Below are 21,998 nucleotides of genomic sequence, written 5' to 3' on the forward strand. Positions count from 1 at the left end.
CAAAAAGCACTACATACTCACTACGGCTGACGCGGATGGGCGCGAGTGAAAAGCAAATGATTCATCGACGAGAGGGAACGTGCGAAACTTACTCCTGGCGTATTGATCGTGTACGTCAAGTGGAGCGTGATGATATTAGACGAAATGAGTAGTGCCAGCGAGGCAGTGAGGCGGAAGAAGAAGAGGGAGAAATTCGGTGAGGGCCTTCGTTGTGTTTGAGTGGGAGTGAAAAAATAAAAAGAGAGGCGACGATGGTGACGGAGACGAAAAGGAGATGTTGGATCTACTGGAAAATAAGTCTACACAGCCGAAGATCAGAGGACTGAAGAAAGCGACAGGATCCAATCCGCTGAAGACGAGTCATCAAAGATGGTAGGGAACAGGGGGCAAGAGCAAGAGTCAGTAGCTAGGACACGTGACGGCCACCCCTACGCATAAATTGGCATTGCTTCCGGAAAAGCATATTTGACTCACGGCTCCGCCGACTTGGCTGACTCCATCAGGCTTTACCAGGCTGTTCCTAGGCAAAGGAATCGGGGCCCGTGTGGTGAAGGTGTGGGCATGCATCGCGCTGTTTAGCGCCAATGTGGCCCTGAATCAGCCTCACTCCTCAAATTCCGGGCGCGAGTTGGGAGACGAGTTGCCTCATGCTGGGCTTGTTGGCTTTGTATAGCCCGTTTTCCAAAAGCCAAGGCAGACTCGGGCGCCCAGCCTTTAATTCTAGAAAGCGGTCTGCCGCTTTGGTCTCTCGTGGCCAATTCCGGGAAGTCCCGAATCGCGCAGGATGATGCAAAGCTGCAAAGATGACCACAGTCCTCCCATCCAATTTCGATGAAGCCTATGAAATGGCAAAGACAGAGTTCTTCAGGGAACTCAAACGACCTCAAGACTATGACTTTTCCAAATTTACCTCCATCGACGATGTCTACGACTACACGGAGAAGCTTCAGACAGAACAGGCCCGACATGGAAACATGCGGCACTTGAACAGAATCAGACCGTATCTCCAAAATTTGGAGCAATACGTTGGAGTCCTTGATACATTTTCGCAGGCAAAAGCAGACTTGTTATCTCTGATCTGGGTAAGGAGTGCTCTAGAGGAAGGCCGTTCCTCGTAGCGGCGATCAAGCTGACGAAATCATCCTACAAGGGCCCCATCAAACTCTTGATTCAGGTCAGGCCATCAATGGCTTCAACAATTTTTACCTCCGCAGCACACAATGGCTGATATCTTTGGCATCCAGATTTCCAGCACACTCGTGAAAAGCTATGACAAAATCATTGATACGATGGGCCAAATCGGAGATCGCCTGCCTCATTTCAGGAAATATATTGAGATGTTCAAGTCTAATGATAATCTGAAAAGGCTCCTGTTGGTGTTTCTCCGCGACATATTGGAATTTCATGTCACGGCGCTGAATTTCTTCAAATCAAAGAGTAAGGAAATATGACCAGCGCGAGATGATCCCTGCAGCTCACAGCTTCACAGAGTGGGAGCTCTACTTTGAATCCATGTGGCCAAAGTACGGCAACAAAATCACGATCATTATGAACAACGTCGAACGACATGCCGCACTTATTAGCAATGAAGTCACTCTGGCAAGCATCCTGGACGCGCAGGCCGCACATGCCGAAGCCGTGAAGACCTGCGAACGCGACGAAGAGTTTCAACGTCGTCAGGATTTTGCTACCGTCCAGCAATCTTTATCTCCAAAATTGTATGATGATGAGCTTGAACAATTTCGGAAGCTTCGAACTCCTGATTCTGGTAAATGGATTGAAAAGAACGAGGAATTCATCGCGTGGTTTAACGCCAGCAATCAGTCTGGGCGGGTTCTGTGGATTGAAGGCATTCCCGGAGCGGGTATTTTCTGCCCCCAATCAACGCTTTCACCGGTGATGTGTGCTTAACGAAAACAGGGAAATCCTTTCTCTCCGCCCATGTCGTCGAAATCGCCCAGCTTCAAACTAACAGCTGCACAGTTTTTGCTTTCCTCAGTTTCCAGGACCAGCAATTGACGACCGCCAGAGTTCTTCAGTCACTGGTTTTCCAGGTGGTGCTGGAAAATGTGGACCTACATCAGGTTCTCTGTCGAGAAGTGCAAAGCAATTATAGAGGAGTTTCAAGCAACACTGCTTGTCTCCAAGCTCTCTTTATCAAGATGCTTCAGTTGTCCGATCCGACGTATATCATAATAGATGGAGTCGACGAGATCGACGAGTTTGAGAGGTCTTTCCTCCTTAGGACATTATTGAAGGTAAAAATGGAATGTGACGAAGTGAGACTCCTAATTAGTAGCCGAGGTGAGGACAACATCATGAGAATCCTGCGAAATGAGGCAACTTGCCTTCGTCTCCATACCAACAATCTTCCGGACATCGAGACCTTTGTTCTCGGGAAGACGAATGACTGGCTTGGCCGCTGCGCATTTGACGGACATACTTGTGGTCAGATCAGGAAACTCCTCGAGCCGCTTGCGTCGAATTCAGAAGGTAAGTGTTCAGCGACAGTTAAGGAGGGGGATCGGAACTCATGGACATATAGGAATGATTCTTTACGCCAGGCTCATGCTGGATAACATTTCATATCTGAGTAGTTTGCATGATATTAGAGAGGAACTAGGTGCACTTCCTCGTGGGCTTGATGAAGCGTAAAACTTGCATTTGAAGATGCCTTGAATGTTCAAAGCTGATGTTTTCCCTACAGATATGGCCGGATTCTCGTGCGAATTACTGAGCGATTACCGGAAAGAGACCGCGACCAGGTCAAAAGGATACTGGGCTGGGTTGCCGGCTCCCAGATATCAATTCAGAAGCGTGAGCTTGAGGTTGCGTTTTCGATTCGAGAGGGGGACAGAATGGTATTGAGAGATCGCCGAGTCTTCCTCAATGTCTTACATTTATGCGGCCCCATTGTTGAGATTCGAGAAGATACCATTCGATTTGTTCACTTCACCGCAAAACAGTATTCAAACAACAAGGTTTGCTCTTGGAATGAATGCTAACCCTGTGCAGATATCTTGCAGATCAGCAAAACAAGTCATTCATTAATCTTCAAAACGCCTGGCTTGACATTTGCCGAACTTGCATCACGTATCTCGGTTTCGAATGCTTCGAATACGATGCAGATGAGGAGATTGAGCAAGCTATACTCTCGGGGGAATTTGTCTTCTTCCATTACGCTACCACCCAATGGATCACCCAATTAAGGCTCTATTTGGAGCACATCACAAATAAAACAGAGAGAGATGCTGTTTGCGAAGAGGTCCAGCATCTGGTGTACAGAAGAGAAAGCTTCAGTCATACGGCAACTTCAAGCGTTTTACAAAAGAGGATCCAGGATTTCCACTCTATCCAGGATGACTGGCCCGATCTCTCAACAACACTGTCAAACGAAAATGCATTCTTGAAGTACAAAGCGCCATTTATCGGCTTGAAGACAGGTATTTCGGACCAATCGACGTCAAAATCCCTTTCTGCTAATCAATGTCTCGCATGCCAGTCACGATATTCAACTCCGAAAGCCCGCTCAACATATTCTCTATCTATGGTATATTCTACCAAACGCTCGAGTCTATGCTCTGCTCAGGGATGAACCATCGGCCAGGATGTCATTGTCAGACGTTAAAAGACCAATATGGACTGTTTCTGTATAAATGTGACAGAATAGCCTGCCCCCGTCACCGACATGGCTTTGCCGACAAGAAAAACAGAGATCAACACCTGCTCGACCATGACAGACCATTTAAATGTCCAGAAGCTGGCTGCACCTTTGGCGAAATCGGATTCAAGTCAGAAGGAAGTCTAGCGCAACATATGGATCAACACCATCCAACTCAGAAACTGGCCCCGATGAAGCACCCACCCATTCAAGATATCGACCCAGAGAGTCTCGAAGTTGTTCTAACAGAGGCGGTGAAGGCTGGTGAGGAAGAATTTGTCTCAAGATTCCTTGGAAGTATTCCAGAGAGCCTTTCTGACAAACTGTACCTCACAGCCCTGCGTAGCTCTACCAGCGCTGTGGTTGCGCAATTTGTCACCTCTGGCCAGTCTATCGACAAAGCTTATGTTGGAGAAAGAGATAAATATCCTCTCACCGCGGTGCCGCTTATCGTTGCCATGAGAGCGTACAACTTGGAAGTTGTCAGATACCTCCTCACTCACAATTGTTCCTTCTACGCTGAGAGCGATTTCATTGACCATGGAAACGAGCAATCGCTCGCACGCAAAAGCAGGAGAGTGGGCACAGTTCTTGATCATGCAATTGACCTAGACGACCCACAACGCCGTCTTGAGGCAATTCTCATTCTAACAAACCACGGGTACGACCTTAGGAAGGTTAAACGGAGTCCATTTCGGCTCACGAGGCGTCGCAATATCGAGTCGGAGAGTATCATTATGAACATTCTAGATGTTATGGAGCACGCGCTCAGCAAGGACAATCTCAATGACATTCTCAAAGAGGAGGCAAGGAGTCGATGTTCTGTTGAAGTCGCGAGGTGGCTGCTGCAACGTGGCGCAGAAGTGAATACCCGTGGCAAAACTCTCAGCGCCGCTACTCCCCTTTATTCGGCCTGCGTTAAAAAAACAGAGAATGCTGCCCACTTTGCAAAATTCCTTTTAGAGTCTGGTGCTGATCCAAATTTAAGAACACAGGGCCGGCTTGCTGTGGAACTGAGGGGTGCCAGAAATATTTCCACATGGCTAGGTGTAACTTGGGAGGAGCTGGTCGAGTCCACGAAGCATGCGCGCGAGTCCGGCTGAGAATGACTACCCAGATAGTCAAGACAGATGCTTTTGGTAGACGATACAGATATGGATGTGAGTGAGGTGCACAGCATTCAACCGAGTATCTGAGCAGATACTGGTAGTATTGTAGTTGGGAATTCTGAGGTGTTCGGAGGTGTTTGGTGCCCGCGCCACCACCATCAAGGCTTAGAGACCCAGCGGGCATTAGAACATACGAACTTTGATTGTTACCCTATGTACGCATTCGTCCAGCCAAAGGTCCCAGCCGGCTTTCGCTACGTCCCAGTACTGGGCTACTTATGCGTAGGAATGGGTATTTTGGCACTGCTTTACTGTATCTACTTACTGCTTCCCTCACCAGCACCTTCTATAAGCAGTATCTTGGGGATCTATGCCTTCAGTTGCAAGAGCTCGGGCTCAGATTCGCAGGCCACGGACTCGTTCAATCATATCTCACCGCTTTCGATGGCTCACGAGGCCAGTAGCGCAGCCAAACACAGCCTTCAGCCAATATGACTGGGCTTCCCTTTCCACCTTGTTACCTGCCATTTCTCTGCCCAGTCCCCAGGTCACGAAATTCTGCTCTTAGTGATGTACCTCAACGACCGTCATAGTGCGACTGATCTCGACCACTTAACCACTCTCTTCTCTGAGAAATCCGACCTGAAATTCAGTTGATGAACATACAGCCTTGTCGGATCATGAAATCCAGAAAACCAAGGCGACACCGACGCTGAATAGATGGACCCCATCGACGGAGAACCTCAACACCTCTTTGCAGACGAGACCGAGTTGTCGCTATTACAGAATTCCTACCTCCCGAGCATCTTCTTCCCTTCTGCCAACCTCAATGGCGAACACGTCAACTTCGGAGATCCTAACACTTTCTCAGAGCCTGAGAGAATGCATGTCGATACCGAACTAGCACACTCAAAGTGGACCAACGCCGCCGAATGCCACCAAGATCATCCACAGAACCATGTTCGCGATCGCGCAGAGGATCAAATTGCCTCGGACGGCAGAAAGAGGCGTTCAACATACAATGACGATAGTGCCCAGTTGGAGGAATCGGAGTACACGTGGAATTTCGAACCAAGCCCAAAAAAGCACAAAGGAGACGTCGAATTTTATGGCATCACTTCCTCTCAGTGTTTGCTTGATGGGTCCCAACTGCAGAGTTCTGCTATAATGAGCCCTGAAAGTTTTAATCCGGCCGACTCCACCCTGACTTCAAATGTTGCTGGAGATAAGTGGTATCAGCAGGCTCATGCTCATGGACTCGCGTACACGGCTGACCTGCAAGATATGTCTGAAAAAATGCTCTCCTTTGCTGATCTCAATTTTGACCATCATGACCCACTCGAACTCGAAGCGGCCGAAACTTCGATGAAATTTGAGAGTGATAAGTCCTCATCGTTTACCGGGGAACAGTCCCCGGCGGAAGAGGCACGCCTAACCTTGCCGGTCAGCGGACAACCGAGCGAAAGTAGCTTCACGAAGCCCCACCCAACTTCCTGCGACGGAGGAACTCAGACTGGTGGTAAAGTTTTACCAGACGACTATACTCTCCAGCAGTGTGATACATGCTTCGGTATGGTATGTCTGGCCTTTCTGCTGTTCCTCAATACAAATGCTTGATCATCCACTCGAGTCGTGATATATGATCAGAATTTCCACATGTTCCCGAAACTGAGTGTATGGGGAGCTGATTTGCATAAAAGATCCAAACCAATTTCTCGAACTCAAAATATGTTCCAGATGACAATCAATCTCCAACAGAGGTTTGCTTAATAGTGCAGGAAGAGCTTGTCTGTTTGTATCACAGAACCTCGGGTGAGTTTGTTGGTGTTGCTGATGGCATAACCGGGAGAGCGCTGGGTCAACTCAATGGACAATTTATGACTGCATACCATTCCTTTATTCTGCTCCAGGACGGTTCCAAATCTGTCAAAACGGCATCAGCCCGACGATATAAGCTTCAGACTCTCATTTATGGTCTAGGCAAGGATGCTGATGCGGTCGGAGCTCTTCTATCGGCACATGATTTATTCCTACAGCACCCTCGAAAGACTGATCCCACTAAGCTATACTCGAACCCCCACTACCTCTCACGGCCAGGAGGAAACATGGACATACCGCAATACGGTACTACAGCGGCCATCGATACTTATCCTGATAGATCCGTACTCGACGAGGTTGGCCATGCTCGCATTCTGCGGATTTTTGACTCTGCTCAGGGTCCTCCCACGTTTGTAAAGCCTCAAATTGTCTCCGATTTGAAGACACAACTGAAAGATCATCAAATATCGGCCCTAGCCATGATGTTCGAGAAAGAGAACGGGGTAGTCGAAGATGCTAACTTCCCTTCCTTGTGGCAGATCCGGAAGTTTTCTGGCAACAAGAGATATTTCAATGTGATCACAGGGGCCTATGAAGCAGAAGGCTCCGAGCTGAGTCAAGGCGGGCTCATTGCAGATGATATGGGTCTTGGGAAGACGCTTACCGCGTTGGCGTTCGTAGCATCGTCAAATGCCGCAAACAAAGACAGCGGGAACCACAGCGGTGAGGGTTCGCGGCGACGACTTACGTCCCTTGTTGTTGCACCGAAGACAGCCATCCCCGTCTGGGAGGAGCAGATTCAAAAACATTTCGAGGACGGCACTCTGCGGCTTCACGTCTACCATGGCATGGCTCGGAAAAGCTCAGATTTTGCGTCTCTCGATTATGACATCGTCATCACCACCTATGAGACGCTCAGCACCGAATGGTCGAGGCACCCCGAGAAACCTCTCTTTTCCCATATTTGGCATCGTATTATCCTTGACGAGGCACATATGATCCGAAACAGCACTTCAGCAAAGCATCGTGCTGTCTGTGACTTGAGAGCCCGCTATCGATGGTGCCTGACCGGAACCCCTATTCAGAACAGGATCGAAGACTACGGTGCAATTCTCAAATTTCTCCGGATACCACCATTCCTATCCAAACACTCATTCAACCACTATATTGCGAATCCGATCCAGTCAGGCAGAGATGAGGGTTTCAGAACCTTGAAAACGCTCGTCGAGGCCACTTCGCTGCGACGAACAAAGAAATCGGAGTTGAAACAGAATGACCTTCCTAAGAGGCAAGTGATCGTTCAACCGGTTGACCTCAGCACAACAGAAAGGGGCATATACGATTTTTTCAAGGAAAAGGCTGCAAATATCGTGTCCGATCTACACGGGGAAGCCAGGCGCAACAACCCCCTGGGCACTATCTTGCCGACCTTGACTAGGCTCCGACAAATCTGCAATCACAGTACGGGGTTACTGCCGCCAGCGATACTAGCCGCTGCTGAGGGTTGTGATCAAGGGTCCCCATACGATTCTGGGCTTCAACAAGATAGATGTGACAACTGTCACTTAGTGCTCGCGGAGACTGAGGAGATGTCTCTGACGGCCCTGGACTTGCCTTGTTCGCATTTGTTATGTCAGAAATGTTTGTGTATGGCTCAGAATGACGAAAACGAGGGAGCCACTGATGGAAGCCTTCTTTGCCTCGTTTGCAGTGCTGTTCGCTCATCCCCTAATCAGGCCAGTCCAAGAACGCCAGCAACACACCACAGGGCGCTCGAAGCTGGCTTGGCACCTTCGACCAAAATGCTTGCCTTGCTCGAAAATCTCCGACAAGATAGATCCGCATCAGCTGAACCACCCTTCAAGAGGTAAGAGCAACTCAAATTCAACGGCTCAACCGTTTAGTTCTAACCGTCTTTAGTGTTGTTTTCTCGTGTTGGACACGGACCTTGGATCTCATCGAGCTCGTTCTGAACCAAGATGGGTTCAAATTTCAGCGAATCGATGGAAGCAAATCTCTGTCACAGCAGCGTGACGCGTTGAAGACTTTCTCTGAAGATCCAAAATGTCTAGTCATGCTGGCGTCGATTGATTGCGCCGGTTGTGGGTGCGTCAAGACAATTCCCACCCCATCTCTAGTTTTGATCTAATGATGCTCCAGACTCGATCTGACGGCGGCAAATCGCGTGCACCTCATGGAACCGCAGTGGAATCCCATGAAGGAGGAACAAGCACTTGATAGGGTATACAGACTGGGGCAACAGCGAGAAGTACTCGCAATCCGCTATATCGTGAAGGACTCGATTGAGGAGGTGGGTTAATTCAACCATTGCATTCCGACACAGGTGGTAGTGTCTCATATGTTAATTGGATACCTATTAGTACGTTCAACAAATCCAACGGAACAAAGCGGACTTGATTAGCCGATCATTTGGCGAGAGTGGGCCGAATGAGTGCCAAATTGAGCGGGAGCGTCTTGAAGTAAGCATCTGTCGCCCTCATGCCTCATCTGCCGACTCACTCCCACAGTTACTCAAAATGGCGCTGCGGTGACCCTTACTCTAGCCCGAGAACTTGTTGATGAAGAATACGGACGCAACATTCTTTTGGACTGAATTCTCCCTTTGTTGCCATGAGAGCTCGTCCAATCTCTTTGGGTTAGGACCTTCCTTTTTATGGGTACTATATCTCTCTCCACAACTACTTTGCTTCGACTGTTTCAGTATCTGCGGAAATCTTATCCAGCAGCAGATTCATATTCAAGCAAGGGACTGCTCCCATCTTCGGAAACCCCAGTGTGGTGATCACAGCTGACATTTGATATTTGACACCGGTCAAAATCACGACGTTTACTCTAACCAGCTTCTTAACATATATTGACGAACATTTGCTACCGGAAGTCTGTCAAGGCCCTTGTTCCAAATGTCCCGTATAACCATCTACGATTGAAGCGCCGAATTTCAATAACCCGATTATTGTTGCACTTTATTACATCTTACATGAGAATATTCCTCTGAATCATTTGCTACTATGATTCCCTCAGCCTGGAGCCTTGATTCCGTAGGGGTTTCTTTGCCGCTCGTTCAAAACCCCGTATAAGAGAGTGGAGGCTCAATTCTGAACATCGACCATGGAGACCTCGACGAAACTTCCTCCGAGATCAAATTCATCGGCAACCTGTAACTGCGGCTGCCTTGGAGCTTTCATTGTAAAGGTGATGAACGGTTTAGAAATTGAGCACCAGTCACGCAGGGAGGACGTTGGTATCAGGATTATAGAGCAACCGTACACGAAAGTCGACTCAACTGATTCCTTATTATAGATTGTATGAACTTCCCAGGGAAGATGAAATGACTCGAAAGAACTCAATGGACTCAAAGGCTCTCTGTTCACTCATGTCTGTTGTTGCCTGCCGTTCTCCTCACTTCCTGGCCTGCCCGTGCACTCTCTTATGCCTGTCTTGGACCCTGTGGTACGGCATGCCTCCTTATATAATCCATGTTCGTAGCACCCCATTACAGTATGCATGTCTAAACCTGGCTCTGTGGCATGATTGCAGATGTCAATTGAATTTGGCGCTGCTGCTCTATCGGAGAGGATAATCGAGCCTAGGTCAGGCTCGCTGTGGGGCCGAACCAAGCTTGATGCACCTGCACTAGCCCTATTCAACGGCAGGTCTTCCACGTTGAGAGACCCTGATATGGGACGTTCACCATGCTGGGAGGGCTGTTGTTGGGATAGTCCGGTCCCTTGAGAATGAGTAAGAACATCTCCATACATGTGTTCAGCGACAACGGTGTGATTTACTGACAATTGGGCCTCTCCGTCTCCAATGCCTGGGAAATGGTGATGTGTGTGCAACGTCGGGCAAAATGCCAATGGTGGCTCCCAGCGAGACTCATCGTGCCGCTCCGGTGACAATGGCCCATACTCGTGACGATTCGGAGATGTCTGAGGCTTTTGTATTCCAAGATCGCTCATTGCCGATGCCGCAAGCAAAGCAGCTCGGAGAGCTTCGTCTTGCTCATCAATCAGATTCCATGACTGATTGGCTTGATTCCTCTGCTGCTGCGCAGCCGTCTCGTGAAGCATCTCGTCATCATCATCCTGACTCCATAGATGGCTACGAATCTTCTCCACCTGTTCGGTATCTGGCTCTCCTTTAATTTGTGGCGAATAGAGGGCAGTGGCACGGGGATGGTCCTCCGTGCAAAGCTGTTCCTGTAGAACTTGGGATGTTTTGACGTTGAACCTAGTTAATGGTTGATCGTCAAAATGTTCATGGGAAGGCTGTCTATTGTCCACTGATCCATCCATTGCGTATTGAACGTTGCTAAAGGAACTTTCCTGCTTAAGTAGTCGGGATATTTCAAAAGTATTGTCGACCTCGACGGGATGATTCTCGACGGGGGTGTTCCAATCACCCTGTGAGATGTCAAATGTCTCATTCACTGGACCAATGCTTGTATCAGACATTCGCCCTTGTCCTGAGGGCATGTCGAATGATGGCGGTAAATGCCCAAAATCGGTCATCTGGTCAGGCTTCAAGAACATGAATCCATCTTGGCAGAGCTCTTCATCCATCGCATCTGAATACAGGCCATATGGTAGATTATTTTGTGACAGGAAGTGGTTATCACTGCCGAACGAATTGACCCTAGGGGAGTAGTCGACTATGGTATCCATAGTAAGCGGTGGTAGTTCTATTTCCGCTACAGGTTGTAGGGGACTGTTGGTTGCCAGGCGATCCGGTGGAGGGACCAGAGTCTGCCAGGTTGTTGTCCCGACGCTTCCTGGAGGGGCTTGTGAAAATTTCCAGAGCAGGACTGCCATTCTCCTTGTGTTTGGCTTTTGCGTATTTGTATAGTCGGCAGGTTGAGAAGGAACGGCGCGGATTTCTTGCATGATAGTGAGGCTACGAAAGAAATTGCGTGACTGTTCAGTCGCAACCTGGATGGCTCCAGGGTCGTTTGAGTCTTTAGCTCTCTTCCGAGCCTCGGTCAAAGATGTAAATTTTGATGCCCACCATCTTGACTGGAAGAATGGCTCGACACGGCCTTGTCTCGAAGACCGACATGCCTCGCGAGATGGTTTGGCGATGAGATGACCATCACAATACATGTGAGTGACACAGGCCCAGTCTTCCAACTTTACTCCACGCTTACTGGACCAGTCTCCGTTGACAAAGTCAAGTTCTAGACTGATCCCAAGTTTGGAGTGCCGAGGAGGAAAGTCTTCCGTTAAGTGAAAGCTGGCGTTCAGTAAGATCAACTCGCACGAGTTTGCCCTCGACCAATCGTCCATGATAGGTTGAAGGTGGGGAAATGACTGGCGCCAATTCATGACCCCTTCTAATGGTACCGACATCAACTTGAGACTTTGTAGCCGAGTATAATTGTGCAAGGCCTGCTCCCAATCACTTGGTGGGCATACCCACATTTCAAAATGGAGCCGTTGAACGCCGTAGTTGGTCAGGGAGGCTGCTGATGTTCCAGCTCGCCGCGCACCATTGTCAAAATCTGAATCATCCTCGATAAAGCTTTCCTCTTTTTGGATACTTCTGCCCAAGGGCTTTTCTTGGTTAACCACGGGTTTAGTTGAATTGCGGTAGAATTTGTGGCCTTCGGTCGGAGCAGTATCTTTTTCGTCGCTAGGCCTGATTACTCGATCCCCTAAGGCATGATTAATACATCCCACATGTTCAGAAGAAAGAATAGCATACATTCGGGTATCCCTTTAAGCATTCGGCTGAGGACTTGCAGATGACTGGAGACCTGTTTGCGGTCGCGGACTGCTCCGGTCTCCCGAAAGATCCATTCAGCGATGAGCATGTTTCGACCGTAGAGTTTTCCTCGTTGTGAACGTTTCTTCCGACCCAAAGGTTTGATGTGTACGAGTGCTGTTGGCAATTAGCAGGATGCAGTTTGGGAAGTTTTTCCTGTCTTACCATTCTGAAAGGCATTTTCAATTTCTGTGGGCCAGATTGGCTTCCCATCCGCACCAATGTCATGTCTCTGACGAGCCAGATAGTCGAGATATTTTGGGTGTTGAAGATATGGACGATTCAGATCTACGAGGGGCCGGTGCTGGCTTGTTTTGTACTGATGACTTTGGTCCACATCGTTAGAACCCAGCTGCATTGACGGAACAGGAACCTGTAGAGTCGTCCCTGAATGCGAGTCCCCAGACGGGAGGGGATATTGACTTTCGACACCATCTTTGGACACGTTATGTAATGATTGAATGTTGTCAGAGGATGCAGAGAGAGGATTCAGTCCTGGCAAGAGTTTGGAGTCTTCAGCTGACAAGGCGGAATATAGATTCTCCATCGATGCCTAATGCGCCCAGTGCGACTTTGGCTATGCCGGACAATGAGAAAGAAAAATGTGATAGAGAAGCACCAAAGACGTTGGAATGATAGAAGGGAATGCTGGGTAAGAGAAGGATTGTTATCATCATGTTTATAGTCACTTGTCACGAGATCGATGTGCTCGCGCAATCCGCCGATTCCTCCATCGGGCCAGCCACAATCCTTTGGTTCCTTGGTTGGACAGAAACAAAGCTCACGGAATATGATTTTCGAGTGGTCCAAAGAATCGAGACCCAGCAAGACAGGCAATCTCATAGTGTAGGTGTCCTTTACTCTCCTTGCCGCACGGACATAGCCAAGTTGGAGAAGGATAATGCAAGGGGTGAAATACGGTCACCATGGAGTGGTGCATCTCGCAATTCTTGGCTGACGAAAGTGAGTTAGCGGCAGACAAAACAAAATACTTCATCTGGAAGATAATAGAAAGGAGATGCTCCTTACGTTCACGGAAAGGGGTTAACATTGATGTCAATCTGGCTCTGGAATGAAATTTGTAACACAGGCTGGTTGGTCGAAAGCTCATGTTTCGACTACTTTCAAGTCGAGTTCTCTGTTCATTCTTAACATATTTTTCTGTGGCTGAGGCCCTGCAATTGAAAGACAACGCCCAGACAGATGAGATCGATACAGCAAGATACCACTCAAAAGGCGTCATCATCGTCCCGAAATGTTTGCAAGGGATGCGGTGGGTCTCGAGGCATGGAGGCTTCAAAAAGGTTCGGCATCGTCTCGTGCATCAACGTTGAATTTCTTCCGGGCCGATCCTGTCATTCTGTGCTGAGTCAACATCTCTTGATGACCCTGGATCTTCCTCTCTAAAGCTTGGATCTCTTCCTCCGGATCGACGATTTCGCTCTCTGCAAAATCAAGAACGAGCTTCCGGCCCAGCAAATGAGTGTTTGAAAGAGCTTCGAGCGCATTTTCGGCCTCTTTTGGCGTGACAAATTCAGCAAAGGCAAATCCTCGGGTGCTGTGGTCAAACTTTTTCGGCAAACGAACGGTGCGGAGCTGACCATAAGCACCGAAAAGCGCACGAACGTCCTTCTTGGTCGCTTCGAACGGTAAGTTTTTGATGATGATCTTTGTTCCTTTGGCGTTGAGTTTTCTGGATGCGTCTTCTTTGCGTCGCTCCTCCGCCACATCTGTGGATCTTTGAGATGCTTGCACCAGAAGTTCGTGTCCATCGAGTTGTCGTCTATTCATTGTTGCAATTGCAGCTTCCGCTTGAGCTTGGGTGCGAAACTCGACAAAGCCAAATCCCATGCTGAGGACTTCCCCCGGATGATTGGCATCAGTTCTTGTTTTCACTCTCGCAGAAAGGAAACCCGATAGCGGTTTGAAAGCCTCCGTTAATCTGACGCTTGTCGTGGAGAAGTTTAAATTGCGGACAAATATTGTGGCGGTGGTCCCAGAGAATTCTTCAGCCTCATGTTCCCGAGTGGATCTCTGTGAATCAGATTCTCCCGATGCCACGGTTTTTGGTCCGTCCCAGATGCCCTGAGGTGCTTGCTCAAGATATAACACAGAACCTTTGAAATTCCGATATGCTAGTTGTTTCATTGCCTGGTTTGCCGAATACGCCTCCTGATATTGGGCCACGGCCATGGTGCCAGTTGTCGGAAAGATAAGCCTCTGAATCGTCCCAAACTGACCCAGCATGTGTGACAGCTCTTCGGAAGTGGTGCCAAATGAGAAATTTTTCAGTAGAAGTGTTCTGTCGTCACGAGCGTGGTTCTTGAACGCGTCAACATTTATGCCGTTAGATTCGAGATATTCTTTGGTTTCTTTGATGACACTTGTCTCTGCGTGAGCTTGCTTAACAGCTGCATCAGCCGAGGAGGGATCGAGCAAATCAGCCTTTGAAACTCCCAACCGATCCGCCACGGACGCTAGGACGGCGTCTGGATTCATGTATAAGGAGTTCCATGCAAAAGTCGATTTTGATGCATCCATTTTGCGCTTGATGGCCTTCTGCTTTTTCAACGGCAGTTTTGAAAGTTCGAACTCGCTTAACTTCTGCACCCTTTTATCCGAGGCAGGAAGAATGTGCATGAGTCTGCCTTGGAAATCTTTCCCATCTAGAGCGAAGAGAGCGCTCTCAGCATCCTTCGGATCCACGAACTGAACATAACCCAGGCCTTTCCCAACGGATTTTTTCGTGTCCGTGACCAAATGGATCTGCCACGCTATTAGCCTTCTTCTGATGGATTCGATGAGAAAACAAAATGTAAAATTTCAAGGTCAGACAGGAGAAGCATCTACTAAAATACTCTTTCCCGGTTCGAATCATATGCGAAGCATAAGTTGTCCCTATCAGGAAATCATCAGGAATAGATTAGGGTCGTGGGAAAGGAAAAAAAGTGTTGGCTTACCTCGGAGATTCTTCCAAAAGAAGAAAATGCATCCCTGAGGTCATCTTTTCGACATCCAAAGGGTAGATTTCTTATGAAAAGTCGAGCGTTTGGTATGGACAGGCTTGGGGGTTTTCCTGATGGCTCGGATTTTCCCGCACTTATCTGGGCGTTTTGAGTGTTGTCCAGTGGTACGTCAACAGCATCAGCGTCACTGGAAGCAGCTTGAGCAATCCGATCATTGTCTTCGACTAGGTCCAACAGCCTGCTAGTTTTCCCACGGAGCCATTCACTGTCAGACTCAGGAACTTTTTGAGGATCATGCTTCGCATCCTTGTTTGCCGGAGACTCTATCGACTTCAATTCCTCCCCTGGATTCCCAGCACCGGAGCTACCATCCACATTTTGGATATCACTAGCCATCTGCACGTTGTCATTCGGGAATCTTTCAACAGCCTCACCATCGTCGTGTATTTCTCGCTTTCTCTTTCTAGCAGGGAGTTCATGATCTTTCTGCTTTCGGTCTTGGCCCCGTAACGCACGTTGTGGAATTGGTGTAGCTTGGCCCAACGGATCGCGCTCGACTTCGACTGGCTTTGCGAGAGTGACGGAAATTCGAGACATTCGAATGAAGGACTTGTTGAAATATTTTACGGCGCTTTTAGCAAACTCATGAGTAGGGAATCCAATAAAGCCAAAGCGGCGGTCGGTGACAACATGAACATCTGTGACCGGATACTTCCCTACAAAATGCGACCGCAACTGGTCTTTTGTCATCGACGGCGGTAGTCCTGATACGTAGACTCGGGTCGAGGACGTATCACCCACTTCGATGTCTGCCATGATGAAACTCAACGAGGCAGACACAGGAGGAAGCCAGACAAAGGGCTTGAGGAATGATCTGGTCTCGTTCAATATTAACGCAAGGGGGAAAAAAAAAAAAATTATACCCAAGTCAAATTTGCCCACCAATCCGGCGGTCTCTCTGGATGTTGGCTTTAAAGCGGCGTGGCGCCGCCAAGATTTGCATGAGAGGCGAGAAGCCCTTGCGGGCTGGTGGCGTGTTTTTAGTTTTCCAAACCGAAGGGTTGCCTGCGGCTCTCCCCAAGGGACATTCAACCAACTCACCCAACTTGTATTTTGCACGCTGGCATCACTGTCTTTACCACTACGCAGTCAGTGCGTAACTCCCGGAAAGCGGCGCTACATTCTATTCTCCTTCCCCAGTCATCCACAACTCTCTCATCCTGCATCATGGCTTCCGCAGAGGCAATGCCCGAGAAGAAAGCGAAGTTGGAGCGTGAGTCCGTCAGAGTCAGAGATGAGATGTGTGATGGCTAACCAAATGTATAGCCCAGATCAAATCGGTTGACATGGTGAGCAACAACGAACAAGACACTCAACCTAGTATTGGTATTGATAGAATGTAAAGAGCGAGGACATGCAACAAGAAGCGATCGAAGTTGGTAAGGGACAAGCGACTTCTTGGACACATTTGGTATGGAGCATTGACAAATATCAGCTCAAGAGGCTATGGAGAAATTCAGTGTCGAAAAGGTGTGCTAGGGACCATCTATTGTTTTGAGAAGAAGTGCTCATCGAAACGCAGGACATTGCACAACACATCAAGCGAGAGGTCAGATCTGGTTCATGATAGGTGATCAAGAGTTGTTCCCTGACATTCTCCTTTGCAGTTCGACTCGAAAAAGGGTGCTACGTGGCATTGCATAGTCGGCAGAAACTTTGGAAGCTTTGTTACTCACGGTATGGACCGGTCGACGGAAGACATGTGGCATGCGACCCTGCTGATGATTTCACCTAGAGACGAAGCATTTCATTTATTTCTACCTCGGTCACGTCGCCATTTTGCTGTTCAAGACTCAATGATGGGGAACGTTTTAGCGGGACGGCGTCGAGGGGAATTCAGTGAACCGGTAATCCAATGCTCTTTATCCAGTGGCTTGACTTGCACATATGCTCAACGGAAAAGCTCAATTTGAACAACATGCGGCTCTGGGAGGTGACATATGATACTCACTCGGAGTCTCCTGTATATACGGATAAGTAGCAGAAATGGCGTATGAAATGGTGCAAATGTATATTGTGATCTTGTATGGTCGATTAGGGATGGCCAACATATCGCTCGTCTAATCGTAGCCGTGACACTGGCAAGCTGGGACATTCTGGTTCATCAATGAACGCTGAGTGGATATTATGCGGCTGATGGCAAGGCTGTGACATTTATTTTGCCGCATCAACTTCCCAAGTGCCAAGTGATGACAGGTGATGATTTGCGGAGGCGGTTTGCGCGTCATGCGTTTGCCGCGCCTCATCAGATGCGGTGCTCGTCTCTCTTGGTTCTTGGTGCTGGTCAAAACACCAACTACTCCCGACACCATCCGCAAAGCTTCTCTCCTCTTCACTCTTTGTCCACTGTTCGAGCAAGCCTCGATCCTCCATCTCGAGCCCAATCTATCCATTATGGCATTCTTCTTCGTCGTGGGAACCAAGGGTGAGTTTGTCAGATTTCTGCGCAAGAACTGCGCCACTGACCATCTCCCCAGACTTCACCAGTCCCTTGAAGGGCTATGAAGGAATTACTGCTCAGTGTCACAACTGTGGAAACTGGTCGGCGCATCCGATTCAGTCTTGGGATTGGTTCACCTTCTGCTTCGTCCCTGTTATCCCTCTTGGAGGCAAACACAAAGATGTCAGTACAACCAAGTTTCTCCCTGTCATTGATGTTGTCCACATGCGCTGACCTTTCCTACAGCTCGCCTGCTCCATCTGCCGCTTCCGTCAAGATTTGAGGTAAGTATATCATCGTCGTGCAGCTCGAAAATCGATCGAGGCTCTAATATGTTGTCTAGAAATCGACCCGATGTAATGTCACAACAAGGTCAAGGCCCAATGATGCCTCCCCAACAAGGACCTCCGCAAGGTTGGGGTGGTCCGCCTCCCCCGGGACAAGGACCACACTATAAGTGAGATGTCGGGCCTTCTTGGAGATTGTAAGAGCTAGGGTGTTAGGAGTTTACAACGGCGAATGGCATCGATTACTATTTTCATGTTGGTTTCTTTTCTCCTGGCAGTTCCTGAGTTGCGGGTGTGGAATTGTACGCAGGACCGAACTGTGGCGGATAATCATCATCGCGGAAAATACATTTCCCGCTTTTTGGGCCTCTCAGTCGACACAATTCCTTGCGCACAGGCTTATTCCTTCACATACCCTCCGAGTCCGACAACCGAACCCCAGGATTTTGAATTGGGACTTCGCCATAATTTACGCACATCGCTGAAACGCATCTACCTTGTCGCGATGGCGGGCCAAATTGTTGTACCGGCCGCAAAGTGTGTCAATTTGGCGATGAGGATAATGAGTATCGACTATCTTGATGCAAGGCCTTTAAAACCAAAACCAAGAAAAAAGAAAAAAAAATTTTTCAGCCCCTTTGACTTGCCACCAATCTCGACCAACATGATTCTAGATGCCTCCTGGTTGGACCCAAGAACCTGAAGCCGAGGAACAGTCCTCGAGCATCGCAGCATTGCTGGGAGTCATATCCCAAGCCTTTCACCTTGAGATTTACACGTGTTTCATCCCGCCCATTCTCGTACATCTCGTCAAACAGGTTGACTTGGAGAGAGGTTGTCTTCTCTTTTTCTTCGCGCTGTCAAATGTCTCTTCTATGCCTCTAGATACGCATTGAGTACACCCTTTGATTTTCATAGCTTCAAAGCTGTGGGCCCAATTTGATATGGCCAGAGAAATAATTTTTCGTTGTCCTAACCATTCCATCAAAGCGTTTCTCCTTTGGTTGCCCAAAGACTGAATCTATTCATATCCGGCAACCTTCTTGAACATACCTGGGACGCCTACCTTCCGCGCTCCTACAGTCACATATCTTTTTATATATCAATATCTAAGCAATTGAGCATGGTAGAATATCAAAACTGTAATGAACGATCAATGATTGAAAGCAACACGCTATTGCCGTGAGCGTCACATGGTAAACCATGCGCTAAGGGCGGTGACAGGCGGCAGAATTCTGTGAACGCGGGTCTTGAGATTCAAATTCATCCACCAGATTTTTCAGATTTCATGCGCCGCTCCCCATCCGCTGCGTTCTCTGCCACCATCGACGAATGCTCCTGCTTGATCGAGTAGTTGAGCGTCCGTCTCCTGCTTGCAGATGAGAAATTCGGAGTAATCTTCAACCTGCACCTCTGTCCTCGTGTCACCTTCGACGGAGGACAAATAGGACTGCCCGCGAGGGCCCAGCACGATTTGCGTGCTCGCAACTGGCATCAGAAATTTACAGGGCCTCAGACTGCACCGTGTCTGACTTTGTCACTTGCGTGTCAGGGCTGAGGGATTCCCTATGGAAGAGCCATTGCGAAGATTGTCTGGCGTGTCTCCAAGATGGAGCGCGTTCTTACTTAAGTGCAATCGCAGCGGAAATCTACGTCTTTCCGATCTTCTTCGGAGGATGGGAATTTCTGGGATTTTAATTCGATTCCGATTACTCTGGGGGGCGGCGCATCCATTTTCTTTCCTCAGGTATGAGTTGTTTCTCATCCCCTCAAGTCCAGGATACTACTAACGTGGATGATACTTTTGGTATCCTTTTATACTCGGGAATCATGTCCCTCAGCATCCGTCCACTCCATTTACGCCATTGCAGGGTTCCACTCGCGAAATCGTGCGTTAAGGATAGGGATTGCATGGTAAAAGATCTCCAGAACATCTGCAGCAAATATGGACAGAAGTTTGTCGTTTACAAACCCACGCATGAAAGGGTGCATTAGTCAAGTCCAATCAGGTTTCTGCTTTTTTTGAGGGGCAATTATTCTCACACATCAGCACAGCAGACATAATCTCTTCAAACCTCGGTCTTCCATCCCATCGACATTGGCCCTGCAACAGGGCCAGTAATATGAAACAGTCTTGTCCAGCAGATCCGTCGGCTTAACTAGAGGAAGAACGGGCTGAATTGCCCCCTCGCTCTTGTCAGGACGGGCAAAATGTGCTTTATTTGCCATGTCCCGTTCATGAATGATTGTCGGTCGGCCATTGCGTGCGGCATTCAGCCTGTCGAGACTCTGCATGGACCAGATGATGGTGGCAAAGCGGCCGGACTTGTCTGTCTCATCCGTGCAAGGCTGATGCATGTCCAGCACTTGTGTCAAACAATCAGTGGGTGTACATTAATTGTTGCTGAGTGCTCTAGAATTTAACGGGGTGCTCTGACCAGATCCGATCAGAGAGTAGAGCCCATCTATGTAGCTATCTGAACGGTGTCGGTCAGCATTGTTGCCTGTGCTGTTGTCTGTGTTGTAGCCTGTTGGGGATGCTGTCGCAGAGTAGGCAACTGCCCCATAGAACTGACAAGAACAGATTATGAAGTAGAAAGGATCCATGGAGTGGATTTGCTCGCCGGACTCCGTCTTTTCTTGCCTGTACACTCTATGCAACAGCACTCCCCCTTGCCATCGTCATGAGAGTCCGAGTCTGCTGGCACTTCGGCCCGAAAGTCGATACCCAAGTGGTCGCGGTCCTGGTGGGACATCGCCGAGCCTAGATTGTGTGCCTGCTAGAAGGTGAGTTTCTAGGGTGTCTGTGCAGGTTTTGCGGCCCGATCGGCTAGTCGAGTCCTGACAACATGCTGAGAGTAGTCGTGTGAATTCGTTTGGCACATCTGTGTTATGAGGACTGCTTGACACCTCCTCGCGGGGCGCGTCGAAGCTAGCGTCCCTATCGACATGGACGTCTCTATCCGCCAGGGGTCGTAGAGATGGTGACATTGACAGCGGAGGAGATATGTCGAATTAGACATTATAATGCCTCCCTTTCGCTGGACAGATATGTGACTTTTTGATGCCCAACACTTGAAGAATAGTTCATCAACGCAATTGAATTCCCACTCACAATGACTCTTCCTCCGCTTCCTACAATTCACACAGGTCTGGATGTCCAGAGGTAACAGTGGAAGGTGTCAAAGCCTGGATTTATGCCCCACAGCATTCAAGCGTCTCTTTTGAGGGAAGTATTTGTTTCTGGACGAAGAAATACTCGACAAATCAATCGTCCGTCCAACAGCACGTCCATGCATCAAAAGCCCATAGACTGAGTCTTGAAAGCTTCATAAAAGCCATCTCCAGCGGCTTCAGAGCACACCGTCCATTCGAAGAAGTGCTCTGCACCACCTTTTGAATACACGAGATACATAGGTGGGAAGTCCCGCCAACCTTCTGGTCTCTTTCTCCGCAGCTCGCTCGTGCTTTTTCCAACTATATCTGTAAGTTTGGCGTTCCACTTCGAATCAGATCCGACACCTCGAGGCGAACATTATGGAACGAAGCGAAGCAAGAGCCGATGAAAGCCATATTTGAAGATCGAAGAGTTCCAAGTGTGCAACCCATCTCGAGATGTTGTTGAGGGTCTTCGGATGTGAGAACAGAGACTTGAATCATGGGATATCGGCTGAAGGGCCGATCATTAACTCGGGGATGAAAAAGCGATAGCCCCAACCTTGTCGAACCTGAAATAATAGATTTTCTTTCAGACCAGTGTGCTGTTATCACGACAATCGTGCACAGTGCAGAAGAGGTGCCTATTCTGAGGATCGTATACACTCGTCCCCTCAAGAACTTCACGATTCTTTTCGTCGCTTGAATCCCTGAGTACAC

General features: G+C 48.6%; 6 protein-coding genes across 6 annotated transcripts; 4 read left to right on the forward strand and 2 right to left on the reverse strand.

Moving 5' to 3' along the window:
* Positions 1–803: 803 nt before the first annotated feature.
* Z518_02019 (uncharacterized protein) lies at positions 804–4,764 on the forward strand (the record flags this gene model as incomplete). Its single annotated transcript, XM_013419048.1, has 9 exons — positions 804–1,082; positions 1,151–1,174; positions 1,245–1,437; positions 1,490–1,864; positions 1,921–2,493; positions 2,546–2,651; positions 2,708–2,965; positions 3,016–3,443; positions 3,503–4,764. The coding sequence occupies 9 exons, from the start codon at positions 804–806 to the stop codon at positions 4,762–4,764; spliced, it is 3,498 nt and encodes a 1,165-aa protein (XP_013274502.1).
* A 726-nt stretch (positions 4,765–5,490) lies between these two features.
* On the forward strand, positions 5,491–8,908 carry Z518_02020 (uncharacterized protein; the record flags this gene model as incomplete). Its single annotated transcript, XM_013419049.1, has 4 exons — positions 5,491–6,345; positions 6,549–8,455; positions 8,509–8,694; positions 8,749–8,908. The coding sequence occupies 4 exons, from the start codon at positions 5,491–5,493 to the stop codon at positions 8,906–8,908; spliced, it is 3,108 nt and encodes a 1,035-aa protein (XP_013274503.1).
* A 1,072-nt stretch (positions 8,909–9,980) lies between these two features.
* On the reverse strand, positions 9,981–12,916 carry Z518_02021 (uncharacterized protein; the record flags this gene model as incomplete). The annotated part of the gene is made up of 3 exons (XM_013419050.1): positions 9,981–12,259; positions 12,310–12,486; positions 12,535–12,916. 3 exons carry the CDS (start codon positions 12,914–12,916, stop codon positions 9,981–9,983), a joined length of 2,838 nt encoding a protein of 945 aa, XP_013274504.1.
* Positions 12,917–13,665: 749 nt separating this feature from the next.
* Positions 13,666–16,151, reverse strand: Z518_02022 (uncharacterized protein; the record flags this gene model as incomplete). Its single annotated transcript, XM_013419051.1, has 2 exons — positions 13,666–15,135; positions 15,330–16,151. The coding sequence occupies 2 exons, from the start codon at positions 16,149–16,151 to the stop codon at positions 13,666–13,668; spliced, it is 2,292 nt and encodes a 763-aa protein (XP_013274505.1).
* A 411-nt stretch (positions 16,152–16,562) lies between these two features.
* On the forward strand, positions 16,563–17,195 carry Z518_02023 (dynein light chain, cytoplasmic; the record flags this gene model as incomplete). The annotated part of the gene is made up of 7 exons (XM_013419052.1): positions 16,563–16,608; positions 16,662–16,684; positions 16,741–16,774; positions 16,831–16,865; positions 16,918–16,944; positions 17,003–17,072; positions 17,131–17,195. 7 exons carry the CDS (start codon positions 16,563–16,565, stop codon positions 17,193–17,195), a joined length of 300 nt encoding a protein of 99 aa, XP_013274506.1.
* A 426-nt stretch (positions 17,196–17,621) lies between these two features.
* On the forward strand, positions 17,622–18,296 carry Z518_02024 (uncharacterized protein; the record flags this gene model as incomplete). The annotated part of the gene is made up of 4 exons (XM_013419053.1): positions 17,622–17,820; positions 17,873–18,018; positions 18,082–18,119; positions 18,179–18,296. 4 exons carry the CDS (start codon positions 17,622–17,624, stop codon positions 18,294–18,296), a joined length of 501 nt encoding a protein of 166 aa, XP_013274507.1.
* Between the last annotated feature and the right edge of the window lie 3,702 nt (positions 18,297–21,998).

This window comes from Rhinocladiella mackenziei, assembly GCF_000835555.1.
Source record: "Rhinocladiella mackenziei CBS 650.93 unplaced genomic scaffold supercont1.2, whole genome shotgun sequence".
Lineage (NCBI taxonomy): Eukaryota > Fungi > Ascomycota > Eurotiomycetes > Chaetothyriales > Herpotrichiellaceae > Rhinocladiella > Rhinocladiella mackenziei.